The 19999-nt window shown below is 50.3% G+C and overlaps 2 gene segments (V, D, J or C); one reads left to right on the top strand and one right to left on the bottom strand.

Moving 5' to 3' along the window:
• Positions 1-1440: 1440 nt before the first annotated feature.
• Positions 1441-13539, bottom strand: LOC102370031. The segment is given in 7 exon segments: positions 1441-1524; positions 1701-1834; positions 4928-5257; positions 5917-6243; positions 6420-6746; positions 7277-7567; positions 13515-13539. Coding segments are annotated over 7 exon segments (1518 nt in total).
• A 653-nt stretch (positions 13540-14192) lies between these two features.
• LOC102369778 overlaps positions 14193-19999 on the top strand; it is a gene marked incomplete at its 5' end in the record, with an annotated part of 6639 nt that continues 832 nt past the window's right edge. The window contains 5 exon segments of the C gene segment in view: positions 14193-14517; positions 16139-16471; positions 16815-17135; positions 17589-17924; positions 18722-19045. Coding sequence covers positions 14193-14517; positions 16139-16471; positions 16815-17135; positions 17589-17924; positions 18722-19045 — 1639 coding nt within the window.

The raw sequence follows: 19999 nt of genomic DNA, 5'->3' as shown, positions 1-19999 counted from the left end.
CTTGGTTGAAACATTTTGTTCTTTCCCTTTCTCTCAGCCCTCTGGTATCTTTCTGTCTATCACTCCATCTACATGTATGGAGATTTGTCTCTCTAATCTAGGGATCCCTCCATTTTCAAGCATCTCTTCTTCTTTTTATATCCCTTCACACTTGTGGATCTCTCTCTCTCCATCCACCCATCCATCCCATTAGATACCCATCCATCCTTCCACTCATTGTCATACATGCCTTTATATGCTTCCATTCATTCTATCAGTCCCGGTACATATCTCACTAGCTATCATACTCAGGAGACAACCATAAACCCATCCATCCATCCACCCCAATTTCTCTCCCTTTTCCCTCATTAGATTCACTCTACCTGATCCAGAACTCTCTCCCATCTTCCTTTACAGGGGCATTGTATTCACTCAGGGGTATTTCTGACATAGTCACTGCCCTTTCAGACCCTTTTTGCTGCCCCATGGAATCTGAAGGACAGAACCTGAGTGCTCTGGGCCTATGATCTGGTCCATAAGGCACATTGAGGTCCTTCACAGGAGACCCCACAGTCTCTGTCCCATGTCTAGCAACACCCTCTACTATATCTGTGCTGCCCACAAAACACCCAAGGGTTCCTGCAAGAGACAGAGACAATAGTGTACATGAAGCTCAGGCTGAGCATGCATTTATTAACATTCAGTGCAAATAAAAGTCACCAGGAAAACAGCAAGTAAATAAACACACAATATGCAGAGTAAAAGAGAAGGAGCTGGTTCAGATCTGAGGGGAGATTGGATATACTTCAGGGGAGTGGGGAATGGCCTGTAGGGATTTTCTGCTCTATGGGATGCTGGTTCTGGGCTGGGGTGAGGACCAGCTGGTTCTGGTCAGTGGGGAATAGCACATATGGAGTTTCCTGTTGAGAGGGCACTGGGCAGGGGAATTACATCTTTCAGTGTGTCAGGGAATGGGACATAGGGTCATTTCCTTTAGCAGAGAAACTGGCTCTAATACAGTCTCAGACTGGAGGGGTGGGACTGGCTGGCCCAGGTAGAAGAGAATGAGAAAAGGGATCCTTTCCTCTCTTTTAGGGAATGCTGACTCTGATCTTTGGAGGGGGGATGAAGGAATTTTCTTTCCAGGGGGCACTGGCTGGGAGGAAAGTCTGGTTGGAATGTGTTAGGGGGTTTTTCCTCTCTCAAGCCTCAGGTGTGGCCCCAAACTGGGGAACTGGCTGGTATAGGAAGGAGGGGATCAGGTACAAGGCCTCTCTTCTCTAATGGTACTTGCTTCATGCTTTATGTGTGACATGGCTTGGCCAGTCTCCAACTAGCCCCAGACAGAGTCCTCTTTGGGGAAGAGGGCTGGTAGAGGTGGAGATCTTGCACTGGCAGGGTGCCTGTAGGAGAGCTGGGAGTTCGTCCCCCTCCTTTCCACATGGGGGATAGGAGTAACCCTTATACTGCATCTTTGATCACATTTTTGTAGACAGGACCACGTGCCTGCTTGAGCTGCATGACAGTGGAGAAGAGCCACTTAACCTGCAGGGAGCAACAGAATGACAAAGCATGAGTGAAGGGTAATGTTTGGAAGGAGTGACCCTCACCCCTCCCTGAGTCATGGCCATATGGTTTGTCTCTTTCATCCTTTTATTTAAGCATTTGTTCCTTCCCGCATCCATCTATACATGCATGCATCCATCCCCCCACACTCTCACCTTGAACAGGGTCACGGTGGCACTGTAGCACACACTCAGGAGGAAGAGGGTGATGAAGACAGAGATGGTGGCCCAGAGACCATTCAGCTCCCTATCGTCTTCATCAAGGCACAGCTCATCAGACACATCTGCCCCTGTCAGGGGCAAGAAAAAGGACGTCACTGCAGACCTGTTGGGTAATGCAATCTCCAACGAGGGGCAAGAGGAAAAACTCAGACTGTGTGTCCAACACTGGCCTCTCTATCCATCTATCCATTATTCCCTCTTTCATTCAGGTAGATATCCTGTCCTAAATCAATTTCAAGATAAAACTCTTCTTCATGTGCCCCTCTTTATAGCTTTCCATTCATCCATTGACCCAGTTGCACACATTTGAATACTTGCATCTCATAACAATTCCCTCCATTCCTCTTTCTTTCCCATGGACTGTGGTTACTCTACTCTTCCCCACCTCTTTTTATCATGGTGTAAAGGTTTGGAGGCATCCAGACTTTATCCAACCTCCGCTATGTGTTTTTGGCTCCAGACAAGTGGAACATGGTATCAAAACCATCCCGCTTCCTATCCCCTTTGCTGAACATGCCTTTGGGTGGGGTCACTGCTCCCCCTTCAGACCTCAGGATCTGGATCATTCACTCCAAAGCCTTGTGCTGAGCAGAGACAATTTTTTAGACCCAACTCCACAGCATCAGACTGACCTAAGGGTGAAGGGGCTGTATGAGATCTGGGTTCAGTCCCCACCTCTGCCACCCACTTGGGGAGCCACATTGCACCATCACTGAGTCTCTCTATACCTTGGCTCGCTATGGGTGATGGGGGATAAAAGATTTGTCCATGCCTCCCCAGGAGGTCAAGTCCACTGGAGTCTAGGAGATGCTAGGATGCTGCTGTGGTGTGAGAAGGTCCTTCAATACACCAGGATGGATGGTTTCCAATCACCTGTCACTAAATTCCTAATTCCAGTACATCTCTCCAAACAAGACCCCTTCTGCATGGGATGCAGCTGGCTCTGGTGTGGAGCATGGAGAGAGCTGATATACAAAGTCTGTGTTCAGTGCTGAGATGCAGGTGCCCTTTCAACCAGACCTGCCAGCCCTCATTGAGCAGGCAGGGAGGCAGGCAGTATCCAGAAGGGGTCTACACGCTGGGAGTGGAGTGGCAGGGGGCTTAGGAAGGGGCAGTCACCCCTTTCAGTCAGTGCTGGCCCCAGTGCAAGGCATGTGGTTACACAGCCAGGGCCTTGCATTCCTGTAGTGGCTGAGTTATGGGGCACACATTGTTCCCATACCCCACTCCCAAGATGGCAGCCTCTTGGTGACGAGAGGGAAGGGGAGGGCCTTTGTAGTGATGGAGAGTTTGATCTTGTGAGATCCTTTCCAGCCCTAATGTCTATGAAATCTATGGCAACAGGGTGTGTAGAACTCTAGGAGCATGGTTGTGCATTGAAAAGCAGCTGGCAAGAGTCTGGGAGGCATGCATGTCCACCTCTTCTAGTGTGCTTTGTACCAATGCTACACTCACCTAAAATTTCTGCTTCCTTCCCTGTCACCTTTAGCATCTGCTCCACCTGGCGGATAATAGCTCTAACACTACTGCTACCAGTGATCTCCTGGTGCCCAAGATCCTGATGCTTGAATATGGGTGTAAGTCTGGGAGGATGATCTCTCGGACAGGGGAGGAAAAGGGACACAAATTGGGATGTCCATTCTCCATTCTTCCCTTCTGGCAGCTCTATGATGTCACTGCTATAGTCAGTTGCTCTCCTGAAGCCCTCTGAGAACCTGCTCCAGGGAACAGCCCTGCCACTGGTCCTAGCTGGTTGCAACCCCTCATAGCTCTAAAGAGAACCACTGGACACAGGGCTTGCTCTCAGGTTTTAAGATTAGAACCCTACCCTGAGTGGGAGGATGTTGCCACGGGTTGTTCTATCCCCTCTTCAGTTGCGGGGCTGGTTTGAGAAAGAAGGACTAAATCAGGTCTTGGAGGGTCTTGAAATGCCCTCCACTCCATGATATGCTTGCCTGTGATCCTAGGGACCTGGACTTTGCGACCTTTCCAGTGCTATGTTCTGATGCGAGGTTGGAAATTTCCTCGAAGGGCCATATGCTCATCTCTAGGGCAAAAGGGAGCTTGGGGTAAAGGCACATAAGGTGCCCCCACTAGACCCCTAAATTCTATGGGTTTAGCCTAGAGTCCCTTGACACAAGAAAGCTCTTCCAGAGACATCTTTCTCATGCATCCATTCCTAGACATGCCAATCCATCCATCCATCCACCCATCCATCCATCTATCCATCCTTTTCCAAATGATAATCATCAAAGGAGCATGGTTTGGTGGCTGGAGTAGTGGACTGGCCTCTGCAGTACATTTCTTGCTATCTACACCTTTAGTCCTAGATACTAAGAGTGCAGGTTATCTGTCCATACTAACATAGGACCATAAGTGTACAAGGTTTCTTTTGGGTCACTGAGTCCAATTTCCTCCTGTGACAGGCAGCCAGAACCTATTGTCCTCTTCATAAAACTTGTCAAGTGTCATCTTAATATCAGAGGGGTTTTTGACCTTCAAGGGCAGGAAGTATTCCACAGAACTCCATTCCTCCGATGACTAGAGATTTTGTGCTTTCCAGCCTTCCTTCCTTCATAGCCTATTAAAATACATTTGTTCTTCTACCAACATAATTTTCTTTCTCTCTGGAGTTCCCTCATTTCCTGCCTTTATAGGTACTAGTTACGTTCCTTCTATGCCTTTACCTGGCCTGACAAATCAAGCTCTTTTGGCCTCTGTTGCTAAGGTTAGCTCTCCATTTTCATCATCTTCCTAGTAGCCTTTCTCTCCACATGTTTAAAAACCACATATCCTGCTATCTGTTCTTTTAAAGCATGTCTCTCTTCTGGCTTGCCTCTGAGGTATGTGTTTCTGTCTCATAAATGTATCTATCCATTCATCCATCCATGGTTCATGTAGGTGGAAAGGTTATGGGAATCAGCACCCCGCCAGTACAGCATCTCAGCACCTCCCAGACCCCAATCCAGGACTCATCCCCACCTGGGCAAGTCACAAACAACCCCCAGTGACACCAAAATGAGGAGACCCAAAGAATGAGCTCAGGCTGGTTCATTTTATTTATGCATATTAATGATTTGGTTGCAGGCACAGAGGTTATTTACAGAATGTTCTACAAGGCTAATGAGGAGGAGGAGGTGCCACAGGGTGGCTTCATTTACCAGGGGTTTTCTGGATTGAGCGCTGGGTGAACTTCATCGGGAGACTTTCATGGATGACCATGCAGGTAGAGGTTTCTCCGTTATTCCAGCTAACCTTGCTAACTTTTAACTTGCTGTACATGAAGTATGAGTCCCCGGCTGGCTCTTCAATGACTGGAGTGTTCACGTACTGGTCCTCTTTTACAGCAATGTGGTTCTGCAGCCACTGTATGGAGATTGCCTCAGGAATGAAGTCAAGGACCATGCAGGTGATGCTGACAAAGTCTTCGTTGTTTGTGAGCTCCTCATGGTGGGGGGGCAGGACGTAGATTTTTGGGGACTGCTGTTTGCCTTTGGGAAGGGGAAGAGGAAAAGAGGAGACCTGGTGAACCCTTTTTGTCTCATTTGGGTTCACTGGTGGCAGGGGGGACAAGGACATAGGGAGATCTGTCTCATTTCCCTGCTGCCCTGAGGATGGAGAGTCTCAGAGCTAGGAGTGGGAGAAGGGGTGGGAGTTTTCCCTCCTTTGCCTTGGTGGGCAAAGGGGAAGGAAATTACCATGTTTTGTGGCACACAATACATCCCACAACAAGGACACACACTTTTATTTTGAAAGGCAGAATGAAGAAAAAAAGACCTTGAAAATTCTGGTAAGTAGCAGTAAGTAACTAAGTAGCAGTAGCTAGGGAGACCTGCAGGCTCCTTGTGGAGCTCCTGCAGTCTTACTTTTGCTTTCCACCAGCAGACATATAAACAACAGAAACTGCCATTACCATATTTCCTTGTTTATAATACTTATAATCCACAGACCCCTGCATTTGAAAGCTTGTTTAACTTTCTTCCAACTACATAGCTGGTCCAATAGAAGAAAATATGGCAGGCAGAAGTCGGTGGAGGAGAGGGTTCTCATGGTGGAAAGCAGGTGGGGAGTGAGGGTGTAGGGGTCTTCTGAATGGAGCCTATTTGTCTGCTGCGAGAGTGGCTCTGATCAAGGAAGAAGCCTTGCTTACCTTTTTTCCAGGAGATGGACTTGGCCAAAGATGTAGGCATATCACTATGTTCCACTCTGCAGGTGAATTTCTCTTCTGACTCCCAGTCTTGGGTGATGATGACCAGGGAGCTGGTGGCAGTGTAGGTGCCGTTGAACTGCTCCATCAACTCCAGGGGTTCAGGGGCCACAGACCCTTGCTTCTCTCGGGACCAGGTGACCTTAAGCCCCGAGTCGCTAGGCAGGTTGACGATCTTGCAGGTCAGCTTTGGGGCCTGACCCACATACAGGCTTGCGGGGCTTGGGGCCAACATGTAGACTTGGATAGGACCTGAGTGTGGATCGGGGCCTGGGGATGGGACAGTCAGGGTAAGCCCTTTGCCCATGCTCTCCATTTCCCTTGAGTCCCATCACTGTGGTTGTATACCCCAGCATCCCTCTTGGGGCACCTCAGCCCATTCCTCCCACACTCCTGGGATCAGGACATCTCCCATCTATATATGGCCCAGTCCCATTCAGCATTACCTTGGCATCTCCGGGCATGGGCTTGCACCAGGGTCCCACTCGCAGGGTGATTCACGCGGCATGTGTAGGTCTTCCCCTCTATCCATTCTTCCTCGGTGACATTGGCTCGACTTTCAAGGCGGTAGGTGCGGTCTTCATCCCGGTGGGTGTCGCCATCAGTATAGACAACATGCCCAGGTTTGCCATCTACCAGCCATTCCACGGTGATTGAGGCAGGAGAGAAACCAGAGACTATGCACACCAGCTGGATGTGCTGCTCGCCAGGCCTGATGCTGCAGGAGGAGTGGAGCAACTCGATTTCGGGGGGTACGATCTTTCTCTCGCAGGCTGGAGACAAAGGGAAGTCAGGGGGGTGAGGTGTCATGCAGCTTCTGATGAGGACTCTGCACTGCTTCCTGAGATGTGCCCCCACTGATGGTGCCCCCCACCCCCACTGCCAAGAGTGCAAAGCATTCTACTGAGTCCCCTAACACATCACACCACAGATCAGTCCTGTGCCCAGCTCCCTGCAGCATGTGGTCACCCAGTGACTTCCCTCCTATTGCACTGGCTGTGTCCTTCCTTCTATCCATCCATCCATTCACCCCTCCCTCCATGCTCACTCTCTCTGTCTCTATTTCCCTACCTCCATCCATAGCTGTCTTATCTGTCTCTTGCTTTCTCCATCCATCACCCCTCCCATGCTTCCTCCCATCAGGGTACTCCTGTTAGACAGGTGGCAGCAGTGGGAGGCTTTTATCTCCTGTCCTTGCAGCAGGAACTGGAGACAAAAGAGACAATACCCCCCACACCCTCCACCCAAGCTGTGCCCGGTATTGGGGGTTACAGAGGATGACTCCCTGTGGCTCCACTCTTACATTCAATTTTCTTTGTGCCTTGAAAGCTGCTTGGCTCATGGATCACAGTGCATTCGTGGGGCATGGTCTGCCCAACTGGCACGGTGAGCTGGCTGGTCATGGTATAGAGCCCACTGGAGGAGTCCAGCACTGAAGGGTAGTTCCTGATGTCCTTGGTGAATTTGCCACCATTCCATTTCACAGTGACGGGCTCAGGGAAGTAGCCAGAGACCAGGCATATTAAGGATTCGGGACTGGATTGGCCACCGCAGCAGGAGGCCAAGGCGAAGTAGCTTGGAGCGGTGGTGGCAGCTGTAAGGTGAGACAAAGCATGTGGTTGAGATCCTGCATCCTCTGAGCCCTCTGTGCTGCTCAAGGCAGCAGAGCAAGCCTAGTGGCAGAATTAGGGCCATGCTGAGCCCCTAACCCATGGCCCCACCACACAATGCCCCCATCAGCCAGATGGAGAAAGTGCCCACTATTGCTTCCACCCACACATTACCAGTGAAGCAGCTCACCCACTGTTCACTCACCTCTCCTCCTACTTTCTCATCCTCTCTGCCATTTGCAGCTCCAAATATTTCCCTCCACCATTGCGTACCAGCTTCCTACTTATGTCTGCTGGGGTTTTCCCACTCTGTGCCACTGCTGGGTGCTGCCATTACGCTCACCTTCTGCTCCTTCTCTAGCACAGGCTCTTACCTTCCAGCTCCTAGCTGTGCCCTTCCTCCCAATTGCAAGCTCTGAGGTGAATTCTGGCTGATTATAGGCCAAGACCTCACCACTTTTGGGACCTGGATGCCCTGTTGCCCTTACAAACAATTGGAGTTTCACTTGGAAATCCCCTACAAAGCCATCTTAGCTGGAGCAGAATATCAGGAGTTTTTTTTTGTCTTAGGGTTCTAAATAGTGATTGCTCTCTCTTCAAGCTGTAAGGCCAAGGTTGTTGTCACTTTTTTGCTGGGTACCACTAAGAGTCCTCCTCCTCCTCACCATTGAGGTCCAGTAAGTGATGGACCTGCAAAGATCCTCCCTCCCCCCCTCCCATATCTGAGATAAGGTCCTGCAGACATGCAGGGCAGTTCCAAGACAACCTCTTCCAGACAAATACCAGGACATCTCCTGTGCTGTTCACAGTATAGAGACAGTTGCTACCCTCCCAAAATATATAATCAAGACAGACAAGGCATGGGGGAACTGAGGCATCAGGGCAAGGGGACGTGATCAATAGCATATGCCAGGTTGGTGGCTGAGCCCAGAACTGGACCCAGGTGTCCTGAGTCTTGGGTTGCTCTATCCCCTGGGCTGGCTGGTCCTCTTATGCTGTAATGAGCTGGCATTGATTGCCTAGAGTGGAAGGTTGTCCCCAGTTATGTGGGCTGGCTGATTTCTGAGGAACTGAAGGGACTTTGGTGCTGACCTGCCCTGAAACTCCCCTGGAAACCCCCCCCCAGCTGCCAGCACACTTTATCACCTACCAACTGAACAACAAGGGTATGTCTGGGGGCTCCAGAGGAGCTCCCAGAACAAGGCATGAAAGGGTGGAAGCACCCCAGTATGAGGAAGGTATCTGGTTTCTTTAGATTAGAGACAGGGTCAAAATGAAGGATGGGAGATGAGGATGAAGGAGCAAGCTGCTGGGGTTGTAATAAGAGCTCTGCTTTGGGAGTGAGAATTAAGAGTGATGGGTGAAGATGTCAACTTTCAAGATTTCACCCCTTCCCACCAACTTTTGCTTTGGGGTTTCTAGCCAATTTCTCATCAATCAAATCACTTGGATTTCAACCAACTCTGATGCCTTTGACAGGTAAGATTGGGGAAGGGACCTTGGTTCAAACCAAGGGAATTAATTTGCCAAGTTGCCTGATAATGATGGCTGCCTCAGTGTTTTCTAGCCTAAGATCTCAGACATGGTGCTCAGAGGGTGAGCGGTTAGGGTTAGCACTGGAGTTAAGAATAAGAGGGTATAACTGCTATTTCTTGTTGGTCATATTGCAGTAGCAATTACAGGCCTTAATTTAGGATCAGAGGCCCAGAGTGGCTTGTAAAGCCAATGGCAAAAGGGATAGTCCTTACCTCAATCAGTGGGGTCAAAGTCAAGAGTGTTGAGGGTCAGGGAGTCAAGAATTGGGTTAGGAAATTCAGGTGAAGGGATCTTGACCCCTAATCCCTGAGTACCCTCGCCTTTGACTAGTCTTAATCTAGCTTCCTTCACCTGAATTCTTAGGAACATAGAGACAGCTTCTGATGGGGTGCAGTGATAGAGGGGAGTCACCTTGTTAAGGTCATTCCTGAGGCTTTAGGGTTAAAGGCTATCGAAAAGGGACAGACTTAACTCAGGGGCTAAATGTAAAGTTGGGGCTGGAGCCATATGTGGGGGTGGGATTGAGCAGTTGGGTCCAAATTAAGAGTTTGGGTGGTTGAAGTTACGCTCATGGTCACAGGGGTGAGGCGAAGGTAGAGAGATGGAAGTGGAAGCTTTAAGGTAAGAGGTGGTTTGAAGTTTGTGTCAGAGTCATTGTGATGGGGTTTGGGCTCAGGGCTTTGGTTTCAATTTAGGGTAAAAAGAACAGTTCCTTCCTCAAAGTCCACTCAACCTCAAGTGGCTCCTGCACCTCTGGCCAGATTCCTTCCCTTGCCATCCCCTCATCTTCTAACCCACACAGATGAAGAGCCCTGAGATGTTTCCCTAAACCCCATGGGATTCATCTCTAAGAACACCGGCTGCCTCTGCACCTGTGTGAATCAATGGGCAATTCCTCCTAAGCAGCCCACAGACCCTGCTTTTGCAGCTACAACTCTCCTCAGCTTAGGCTTGACTCACAACCTGCTGTTAAGCTCATACTAGGCTCCCCTGAAGACTCCTGGCCTCCTTGACCTGGCTAGTCCAGCCTTGGGCTCCTCCTGACCTCTCTGCTGGTGCCCCTACTCATCATGAGCATCTTCTTCTAGCTCAGCCCTGGGCTTCTCTAGCTCTCTTGGTGCCCTGTCTGTGCCCATGAGCTGAGCCCTTGGTTGCCTCTCACAGCTCTGCCAGAGCCCCCTGAGATGCCCAGCCAGAGTACCCCCTGCCCTGGTCCCTCAGCTGTGGGCTGCTGCTCAGCTCTGCAGGTTCCCAGAACTCCAGACTCACTGCTGGTGTCCCTCACTACTGACTTGCAGCTCCTGCTATCCCAGCCTGGTTTTTCCCAAAATCTCCAATGGGGACCTCCAGGCTGAAACTCCTGCCCTCACTAGCCCAGTCCTCGGTCCCCCTCCCCTCCATGCTCAGAGCCACAGCCTCTGCTAGCTTGACTCTGTGCTTCTACATAGCTCCACCAGTACCTGTTGCTCCTGACCTTCATCTGACCAACTGCCCCCTGCTTTCCCAACCTGGATTCCTTGCACAGCTTTGCTGGTGCCCCTCACTCCTGACCCCCTGCTGCCCCAGTCCTGGGCTTTCCCCTGGCTGTGTTGCTGCTCCACATCCCTAGCCAGCAGCTCCCTGCTACCGCAGCACTGGGACCCCTATGACCACTGCTGGTGCCCCCTAGATATGACCTGCAGCCCTGTTCTGGTCCAGCTGTGGTCTCCCAACTAGCAATCCTGGCGCCCTTCACTCCTGACCTGTAGCCCCTGCCCCTGGACTATCAGCAGGCTCCAGGTTCACCAGTGCCTGGCACTGCTGTAGCACTGCTCCTGCAACCCGGGTTTCCCCTCACCTCCCTGCTAGCACCCCCGAGCAGGACACACAGCCCCTGCTAGCCCAGGACCAGGCTCCCCTGAGCTCTGCTGGTACCCCACACTCCCAGTTCACCTCTTCCATGTGGCAAGCTCTGCTGGAGCTGCTCAAACTGACAAGCTGCCCCTGCTTTCCCAGCCCTCGGCTCTAGGCCAGCTTTGCTGGTGCCCAGCACCCCTGACCCAAAGCCTGCTGCTAGCCCAGCCCTGAACCCCCTGCACTGCTGGTGTTCTTGACCCCCAATCCACAGCCGCTACTTTCCCAACCTGCTTTCTTCCCCACAGCTCTGCCAGGGCCTCCCAAATTAAAGCTCTTGCCCCTGCTACTCCCCCTGGGCTTCCTAACAGATCTCCACAACCTCACCAGAGCTCCTCATTTCTGAGCAGCAGTCCCCTGCTTTCCCAATCTAGATCCCCTGCACAGCTCTGCTGGTGCTCCTCCCTCCCAACCCCTGCTGCCCCAGTCCTAGGCTTTTGCCTCACTGCTCTGCTAGTGCTCTCCACTCACCATGTACAGCCCCTGGTAGCCCCGCACTGGGCTCCCCAAACCCTTCTGGTGCCTTGCACTCCCAGCTGACTGTCCCCAGGAGCTGACCCCTGGTCTGCCTTCCCCTGCTCTGCTGGAGCCCCCCATCTGCAAGCTGCCCCTGCTATCTGGCTGTGGGCTTTTGCCCAGCTCTGCTGGTGCCCAGTACCCATGACCCAGAGCCTGCTGCTGGCCCATCCCTGAGTCCCCTGTCACAGCACTGCTAGTGTCCCTCATGCCTGATTTGTAAGCCCTGCTACCCTAGCTCGATCCAGAGCCCACCTGGTTCCCTGCACGGCTCTGCTGGTGCCCCTCATACCTGACCCCCGACTACCCCAGTCCTGGGCTTTCCCCTGGCTGTGCTGGTTCTCCACACTCTGGGCCAGCTGCTATCCTAGCACTGGGTCCCCCCATTAGCTCTGCTGGAGACCCGTAGATGTGACTTGCAACCCTGTGCTAGCCCAGCTGTGGTCCCTCCAGCAGCTTTCCTGGTGACCCTCATTCCTGACCTGCAGCCACCTGACCCTCATCCCTGGGCTCTTCCAGTTCTGGCAATGCCTGTACCACTGCTTCTGCAACTGCACCCCTGGCCTACCCCCTTGCCACTCTGCTAGTGCTCTGCAGCTCCTGCTAGCTAGGTCTGGGTTCCTCCAGCTCTGCCAGTGTCCTGTACTCCCAGCCAACTACTCCCATGAGCCAAGCTCTGGGCTCCCACCCATGGGTCTGCTGGAACCCCCCAACCTTACCAGCTGCCCCTGCTGCCCCAGACCTGGGCTCTTGCCCAGCTCTGCTGGTGCCCCCCACTCCTGACCCACTGAGAGCTCAATCCTAGGCTTTCCTTTAGCTGTGCTGGTGTTCCATGGTCCCAGATTGCAGCCTCCTGCTAGCCCTGTCTTGGTTCCCTTCTGAGCTCTGTGGAGCCCCCCAGATATGACCTGCAGCCCTGTGCTTGTCCAGTGGTAGTCTCCCCAGCAGCTTTCCTGATGCCCCTCACTTCTGACCTGCAGCCCCCTTCCCCTTAGCTCTGAGCTCCCCCAGTTCTGCTGGTGCCTCTAATTCCTGATGCATTGCTCCTGCAGCTCCAGCCCTTGGCTCCATCAGCCCTGCTGGTGCCTTGCACTCCCAGCTGACTCTCCCCTCATAATGTGGCCAGTTCCTTCCATTCCCAACCTGCAGCCCCTGCTAGCATCCTGGGGATCTTGCAGAGCCCTGTTAGTGCCCTTCATGCCTGTCCAAGGGTCCTCTGTAGCACAGCCTTGGCATCCCCAGCTTTGTTAGTGCCCCTCACTCTGGACCCACAGGTCCTGGATCTTTCCATCTTGTGCTCCTTTCCAGCTATCCTGATGCCCTGCATTCTTTACCCAAAGCCCCTGCTGGCCAGCTGTGAGCTTTCTCCAGATGGATACCCCCCTGATGAAGTTCTTTCTTGGTTCAGCTGTGGCCTCTTGTACAGCTCAGCTAGTTCCTCTCCCTCACTATAGCAGACCGCTTCCACTGTGCAATAGCTGTAGTTGGAGCCCCAGGGGAGCCCTGCTCTGATTCACCTGCCCTCAGGGGAGATGTGGTTATTTGCCTCATCCTCCTGCTGCCCAAGTTTGCGCAGCCTGGGCAGGCTGGAATCACTTCACCAGCAGTGGATCAGCATAGGTAGATGTATCCTATACTCTCTGAGTTGAGAAGAGAACCCAGGGGTCTGAAGTCCGGGTCCACATCTGCTCTATCCCAGTAGACCCCACTCCCTTCTGAGCACTGGAGATCCAGTACAGGTATTCTGAATGCGAAGACCCCAAATATAAGCCCACTAGACTCCGCTACAGGACTGGGGATTGTGGTGACACACCTAAGAGACCTCCTTTTCTGATCTACCCCAGACATCCCCACTTCGTTCCCAGGTGGTCTAGGAGTCTAATTCTCCCTAGTAAAACCTTTTTCCTAGAGAGGGTGGTTCTGTAGGGTCAAAACTCTGCTGGGAGATGGAGCAAATGGATGGTTCCTTCCATCCAGGTTACTCACCACGGTAGGATCTCGTTGTGTCCATCTCTGGTCCGAGTTTGTGGAAAGTCTCTTCCGAGGCATCCTCACTGCCATGGGGACTGGAGAAAATTGTCCCCTTGAAATGATATACCAACAGCAAGGCATAGCAGATCAAAGATAACACCCACTTGGAACATTTCTTTACTGTTTATGCTGGTGAGAAGGCGTGAAAAATTCAATGGCTGGATGATCCTGGTGGGCTATAATAGGGGTGAAAACAGCCTAGGTGTGACTTTCAGTTGCCTACACTTCCCTTTTTCAGACGATGGGTTTTTTTGCTTGTGGGCTCTGGCCAGAGCTTTGGTCAAGGTGGCTGTAATTCTCAGAAAAATTTGAAGTTCCACAGAATATCAGAACCAAATGGGGAGACATGAAGAATCAGTCTTTGTTGTCCTCCTAGAGTGTGAAAAGAGTCCAGAAGCCCTGGCTTCCATGCCTCCCTTCATGCCAACCCATTAGGTTTCAGCTCTTTCTCAGCACTGAGGAAAAAATCTATTTTAATCCAATAAATTTACTTTTTTTTTTTTTGCATAATATCGGTTCTCCAAAATGGCCCTGGGCTTACAGATGTAGATGGAGACTTTGTTTGTGATGTTCTGATTGACGGGATACTTAATTTTCCCCTGTTCTGGTGGTTCCTGTCATCTTCTGATTATTTCTGTCATTGCAGAATCTCTGCGGGCCCCCTCAGTCTATCCCATATTCTCTTGCTGCGGTCCTGAGGACAACGATAATCAGACAGGAAAGGCCCTCGCCTGCCTCGTGACAGGCTACCTTCCAGAGCCAGTGGATGTCAAGTGGAATTCTGGCAAAGTGACTCAGGGGATCACGACTTTCCCAGCTGTTCTGGGCAAAGATGGAGACTTCACCCTCACCAGCCAGCTCACCATCCCTGCCAGCAGCCTGGAGAGCGGTGTCTACCAGTGCGATGTGGAGCATAGAGCTTCAACTACTTTCCTGTCTAAGGTGTTCCCTCAGCAAAGTAAGATGTGCTGGGGGGGGGGAGTGGAGAGGATGGGATAGCAAGGCTGAGGTTTTCCAAACATCTATGAGATTTGTAACCCACTAGTTTTAATCCCAAATCCCTTAGGAGCTCTTGGTAGTTTCCCCATGCTGGATCAGTGAAATTTGGGTCAAGCTGACATCACATTTGGTCATAGTGCTCAGTTATGGCAGAACTACAGGTATAACTGCACCCTAGCTCTTTTCCCTATGAATCCACTGAATAAGTAAATACCATGGGCTGTAAATCACACCTGACCATTGAATTATGGACCACATAGAGAGAGATTTTTCCATGCTGCCCATATGACTTAGGCATCCATTGTATGGGGACTTGGTGCCGCATATTTTTTCCATGCTTTGGAGAATCTCACCCTCAAAGATGGACTAAACTGGCATCTGGGCCTCACAGTAAACCTTCTCTGCTGGGGTGGGGAGAGCTCCCATCTCCCTGGCCATTGTTCCTTGCTGTCATTCAAGCTCTTTCTATCATGGGGGAAGTGAATTAAAAAGAAGCTTCAAATGTTGCTCATCTCAAGGGAAGACTACTTTTATACAAAGGGGTCAAGATCAAGGCCAGTCAGATTTATGATAACAGTGGACATCCATTCCCCAGTAGGTAACCTTTCTTGCGATTGCCTTGGGCTTCTCTAAAGATTTTGCTTCAACAGTGATCTTCTCCAGACTGAACCAGGATACACCTCCTACTTAGCTTCTAGCATGGCATGCTGGGAAACTACCTCTCTCAGCAGCATCCGGGCTTAAATGGGATGTGTCATTATAGCAACGGTGTGTTTCCAGGATAGTGCTGTTTCAAACACTCTCTGAAGCAACGTTTGCTTTATGAACTCTAGGCATTTTTGGGGGATGATTGGGGTTGATACACCCATAGGACCACAAACCTAGATAAGGTTGGGCACTCCTTAGCCAGTGGTCAGCCAAATTCATGGAAGACAATGGAGCTGCAACCATACACATCAGCTGAGAATCACTCCTTTTTTCAGTCTTCAACGGTATTCAGTTCCTTCTAAGCTGGACTTCTGATGCCAGTGCTACTATCTAACACTACAGTCCTTTGGCCAAGTGAAACAAACTGTGTAACACATACAAATATGTGTGGAGACTGGGATTTTAAAGTCTTCATTGTAGTCCCGTTTCCATAAATTTTTTAACCTGTGAAAAATGAGGTCCTTAGTGGCTGATATAAACAGTCCAGAAAACATACCACAGTGAAGTAGGGTTGTTACTAAATCTGTCTGAGAAATTTCCATCAATACATTTTATTCAGTGGAAAATGTATTTTGTTTGACTAAATATAATGTGTCCATCTTCCGCAAATGTTAGGTTTCTGTTCTGTTTGGAAACTGCTAGTTTTAATTTTTTAGTGGAAAATGAATTTTTCTTCCAGAATTCTTTCAATTTTGGGTATCCTGCCCTCTCTTTTCCCTTTCCCTTTTCTTTTTGATGAAAAGACACAGATGTAGACCTGCTGCTAGGGCAGTGATTGCAGGGCTCAGAGCCATTTCTCTGGAAGGTGAGCTTTGAATTGTAACAAATGACTTGGGTACTGAGTTTCTACCTCTCCCTCTCTCTGTTCTTAGCATGTAGGGGGGTTTTGCCCGCTCCACCCCAGGTTCATCTCCTGCCCCCATCCTGCAATGACAACTCTTGGGAGAAGCAGCTGGGGCTGGTTTGTCTCCTCCTGGACTTCATCCCTGGCCAAGCCAATGTGGAATGGCTCATGAATGGGGTGAAGAAGAACCTCCCTGGCATGGGCTTCTCCTCTGCAAAGGGCACAGGTGGCTTGCACATGGGGCAGAGTCGAGTGAACATCACCAGGGAGAGCTGGGATAATGGCGATGTCTACACATGCAAAGTCACCCATCCAGCACTGGACAAAAAAGACTTGATGCTGAATGTGAGCAAGTGCTCAGGTAAGGGGACCTGACTGCAACAGAACAAGGAGGGAGAGAGGGGAATGGAAAGTGAGCCAGAAACCAGCACTGCCTAAGCATAGTGGAGAATGTGCCCAGATACTAGGGAGATGACACATTTGGAAACTGAACAGATAGACTGTGTGAATGGATGGAGGGATGAACAGATAGATGGAAAAGAAACATAAATGGACTCTGTGGGAAGCTGGATGGAATCATAGGTAGGATGGCGGGAAAGAGAAGGAGTGTCTAGGGGTAAATAGAAGTGAGGTAGAAACTGCAGAGGATGGTGTAGATAGGAAACAGAATGAAGTCAATGCATATTAATTTAGTTTTTCCTCAGCCTGCCTCAGTAATTCAGTGGATCCATCCATCTATGTCATCCTGCCATCTTATGATGATCTGGTTGATAATGAGGGCCGTGTTACCTGCCTGGTTCTGGGCTACAGCATAGCAGGTGCTCAGGTGTCTTGGGAAGTGGATGGGAAGGCCAGCTCTCTGTCTGAGATGGGCGCTGTTGTGACACAAGACAACGGGACCCAGAGTGTCACAAGCACCCACAGAATAACCTTGACTCAGTGGAAGACCAGGACAAGATTCACCTGCAATGTGGTGCTTCCCTGTTCGAGAGAAGTCAGGCAGGATGCCCCTACAATGGACATGAGTGAGTATCTGTGGATTCTATTTCTGCCTCTGCCCCAGCTTTTTGGCAGGTCTCTTCTTTGGCTTCCCTTAGAAAATGGAGATGAATTTCCTTGTCTTCTCCTGCCATTGCCTTTTGTAAGTGTGAGCTTTTTGGCACAGGGAAGGTCTTTCACCTTGTGACTGTGCAGTTTCCAGGCTGGGAGTGTCCACTGACCTCCCCATCATGCAGGTAACAGAAGTGGTTAACAGGATCTAAACAGGTTCTTCAAAGGGAAGTGATGCCTTTAGTAAATGAGTAGAATCCAGCCTGGGTTCAAGGGGCCGCAGAGAATTTGACTGTTACCATGTGTCTTGTCATTAAAGGAGGCAGTGTTTAAGGAATACTGGAGTTGGCAGTCCTCTCCTGCTCCCAGGTGGGAACTCCTTCCAGGGCAAAGAAATTAGCTTCATCTTGCATCTTGATCCCTTCCAGCACACCCAGCTCAGGCACCTACTGTCTCAGTCAGTGTTTCCAGTTTGGATCCAGATGAAACTCCAGGGAAGGGCGATTCCTTCATACTCCTCTGTGATGTCACGGGATTCTTCCCGCAAGAGATCAGCCTGCACTGGGAGCACAAGGGTGTGAAAGTGTTCCCTTCCCAGTACACCAACGGGTCCATCATTAGGACTGGCCAGACATTCTCCACTCACAGCCTCCTGCGGGTGCCCCAACTGGAGGGGGAAAGAGCTACAGTGTCTGACTATTCCTGTGTGGTGCAGCATGTGGCTTTGGATGACACTTTGAAGGTCAATGCGTTGACAGGAGAGGGTGAGTTCAAGTGCCATAGGGAATCCCACAGCTCCCTGAAAAACCTTTGCCCCAGGGTTTCGGCAGGGATATTTTCTTGCTTTCTGTTCACCATGTTTTCCAGAAATCCAGGCCTAATTTCTGGGGGTCCTCAGGGGAGTCCAGTGCTCAACTCCTCCATTGTTTCAGGATTGCTGGTTGTAGCCATGTTGGTCTTAGGACATAGGCAGACAAAACTCTTTGGATAGAGGTGATAGTTGTTATTTAGTTGGTCTAATAAAATATATCACCTCTACCCAAAGAGTTTTGTCTGCCAACTCCTCCATTGAGAGTTGGGCTTTCAAATTGGTTGGACACCTTGGAAAAACCCAAGCCATAATGACGTAGGCGATGAAACTTTCATTGATGGGCTTATGATACAATTGGCGCTGGCTTAGTCTGAAGGAAGGAGTAAAGTGTAAGGGGCTGTCACGGAGCAGTGGGCTACTCTGAATTAAAGCTCCCATGAGCCGCTTGAAACCAAAACTTTCAGATCTTCCCTGGGGATTCTCATTCAGTCTTAAAGGGAACCTGGGGGCCAAATTCCTCAGGTGCATTTGGAAATGTCTCCTATCCTTGCCAATATATCGTGAGGCAAGGCTCCTATCCATTAGGGGATATGAGTTCCCAGAGCATTATGAAGAAATCCAGTGACTTTTCCCTCTTCCCAATTTCATTCTCATCACCCTTTGGTTCCCTCCTTAAAGATGCTCTCAGCTTTGCACCCACTCAACTTTTGTTTAGCCGAATCCTCAATTCCACCTCCTACCTTCAACCAGGTCCCTGCAAGCCCCTGCAAGTGGAGGTTTTTCTCCGCCCCCCTTCCCTGGAGGACCTCTATCTTGCCAAGAATGCCACCATCACCTGCCTGGTCATCAACATGGAGACAACTAGCAGTTTGGAGATCATGTGGAACCGTACAAGTGGAGGCCGGCTGGATGTGGTGTTGACAAAACCAGTTTTTCAAAGAAATGGCAGCTACAGTGTTTCCAGTGCCCTGTGGGTGCATCTGGAGGAATGGAAGTCTGGGGAGGAATTCACCTGCATGGTGAAACACCAAGATATCCCATCAGCCATCGTTAAAACAGTGCACAAGAGTCAGGGTACGTATAACCCCCATACCTCCAAATGAGTTCCCAGCCCAGACTAGACCCAGGGAGAGAAGACTGATTAGTCCAGACAGTTGGGGAAGAGATTATGGGTTTTATAGCCTCTATGGGGTTCATGTCTCTGATTAAACATCATGTCTGTGGAACAGGTCAAATTAATGGGCTGGAGGAAATATGTGCAAATGTATGTTAAAGAAGAAGCCAGAGTCATAGAATCATAGAAAAAGTATGATTGGAAGGGACCTCAGGAGGTCATCTAGTCCAACCCCCTGCTCAGAGCAGGAGCATCCCCAACTAGATCATTCTAGCCAGGGCTTTGTCAAGCTGGGTCTTAAAAACCTCCAGGGCTGGAGCTTCCACAACTTTTCTGAGTAACCTGTTCCATTGCTTCACTATTCTCCTAGTGAGATTTTTTTTTCTTAATATCCAACCTAACCGTCCCTTGTTGCAACTTGAGACCACTTCTCCTTGTTCTGTTGTCTGCCACCACTGAGAAAAGTCTAGCTCCATCCTTTTTGTAACCACCCCTCAGGTAGTTGAAGGCTGCTATCAAATCCCCTCTCAATCTTCTCTTCTGCAGACTAAATACACCCAGTTCCCTCAGCCACTCCTCAGAAGTCATATGCCCCAGCCCCCAAAACATTTTCCTTGCCTTCCGCTGGACTCTCTCCAACTTGTCCACATCCTTTCTATGGTGGGGGCCCAAAACTGAACACAGTGCTCCAGATGAGGCATCACCAGTATAGAATAGAGTGCAATAATTACTTCCCTCAATCTACTGGCAATGCTCCTACTAATGCAGTTCAGTATGCTGTTAGCCTTCTGGGCAACAAGGGCACACTGCTGACTCATATCCATCTTATTGCCCACTGTAACCACCAGGTCCTTTCCTGCAGAGTCCAGACACTTGGGTTCTATACTAGATCTGGGTGAGCAGTGGGGCTAGAG

This window comes from Alligator sinensis, unplaced genomic scaffold, assembly GCF_000455745.1.
Source record: "Alligator sinensis unplaced genomic scaffold, ASM45574v1 scaffold1614_1, whole genome shotgun sequence".
Classification (NCBI taxonomy): Eukaryota; Metazoa; Chordata; order Crocodylia; family Alligatoridae; genus Alligator; species Alligator sinensis.
Note: the sequence above shows the minus strand (reverse complement) of the source record. Positions and strands in the feature narration are given on the sequence as shown.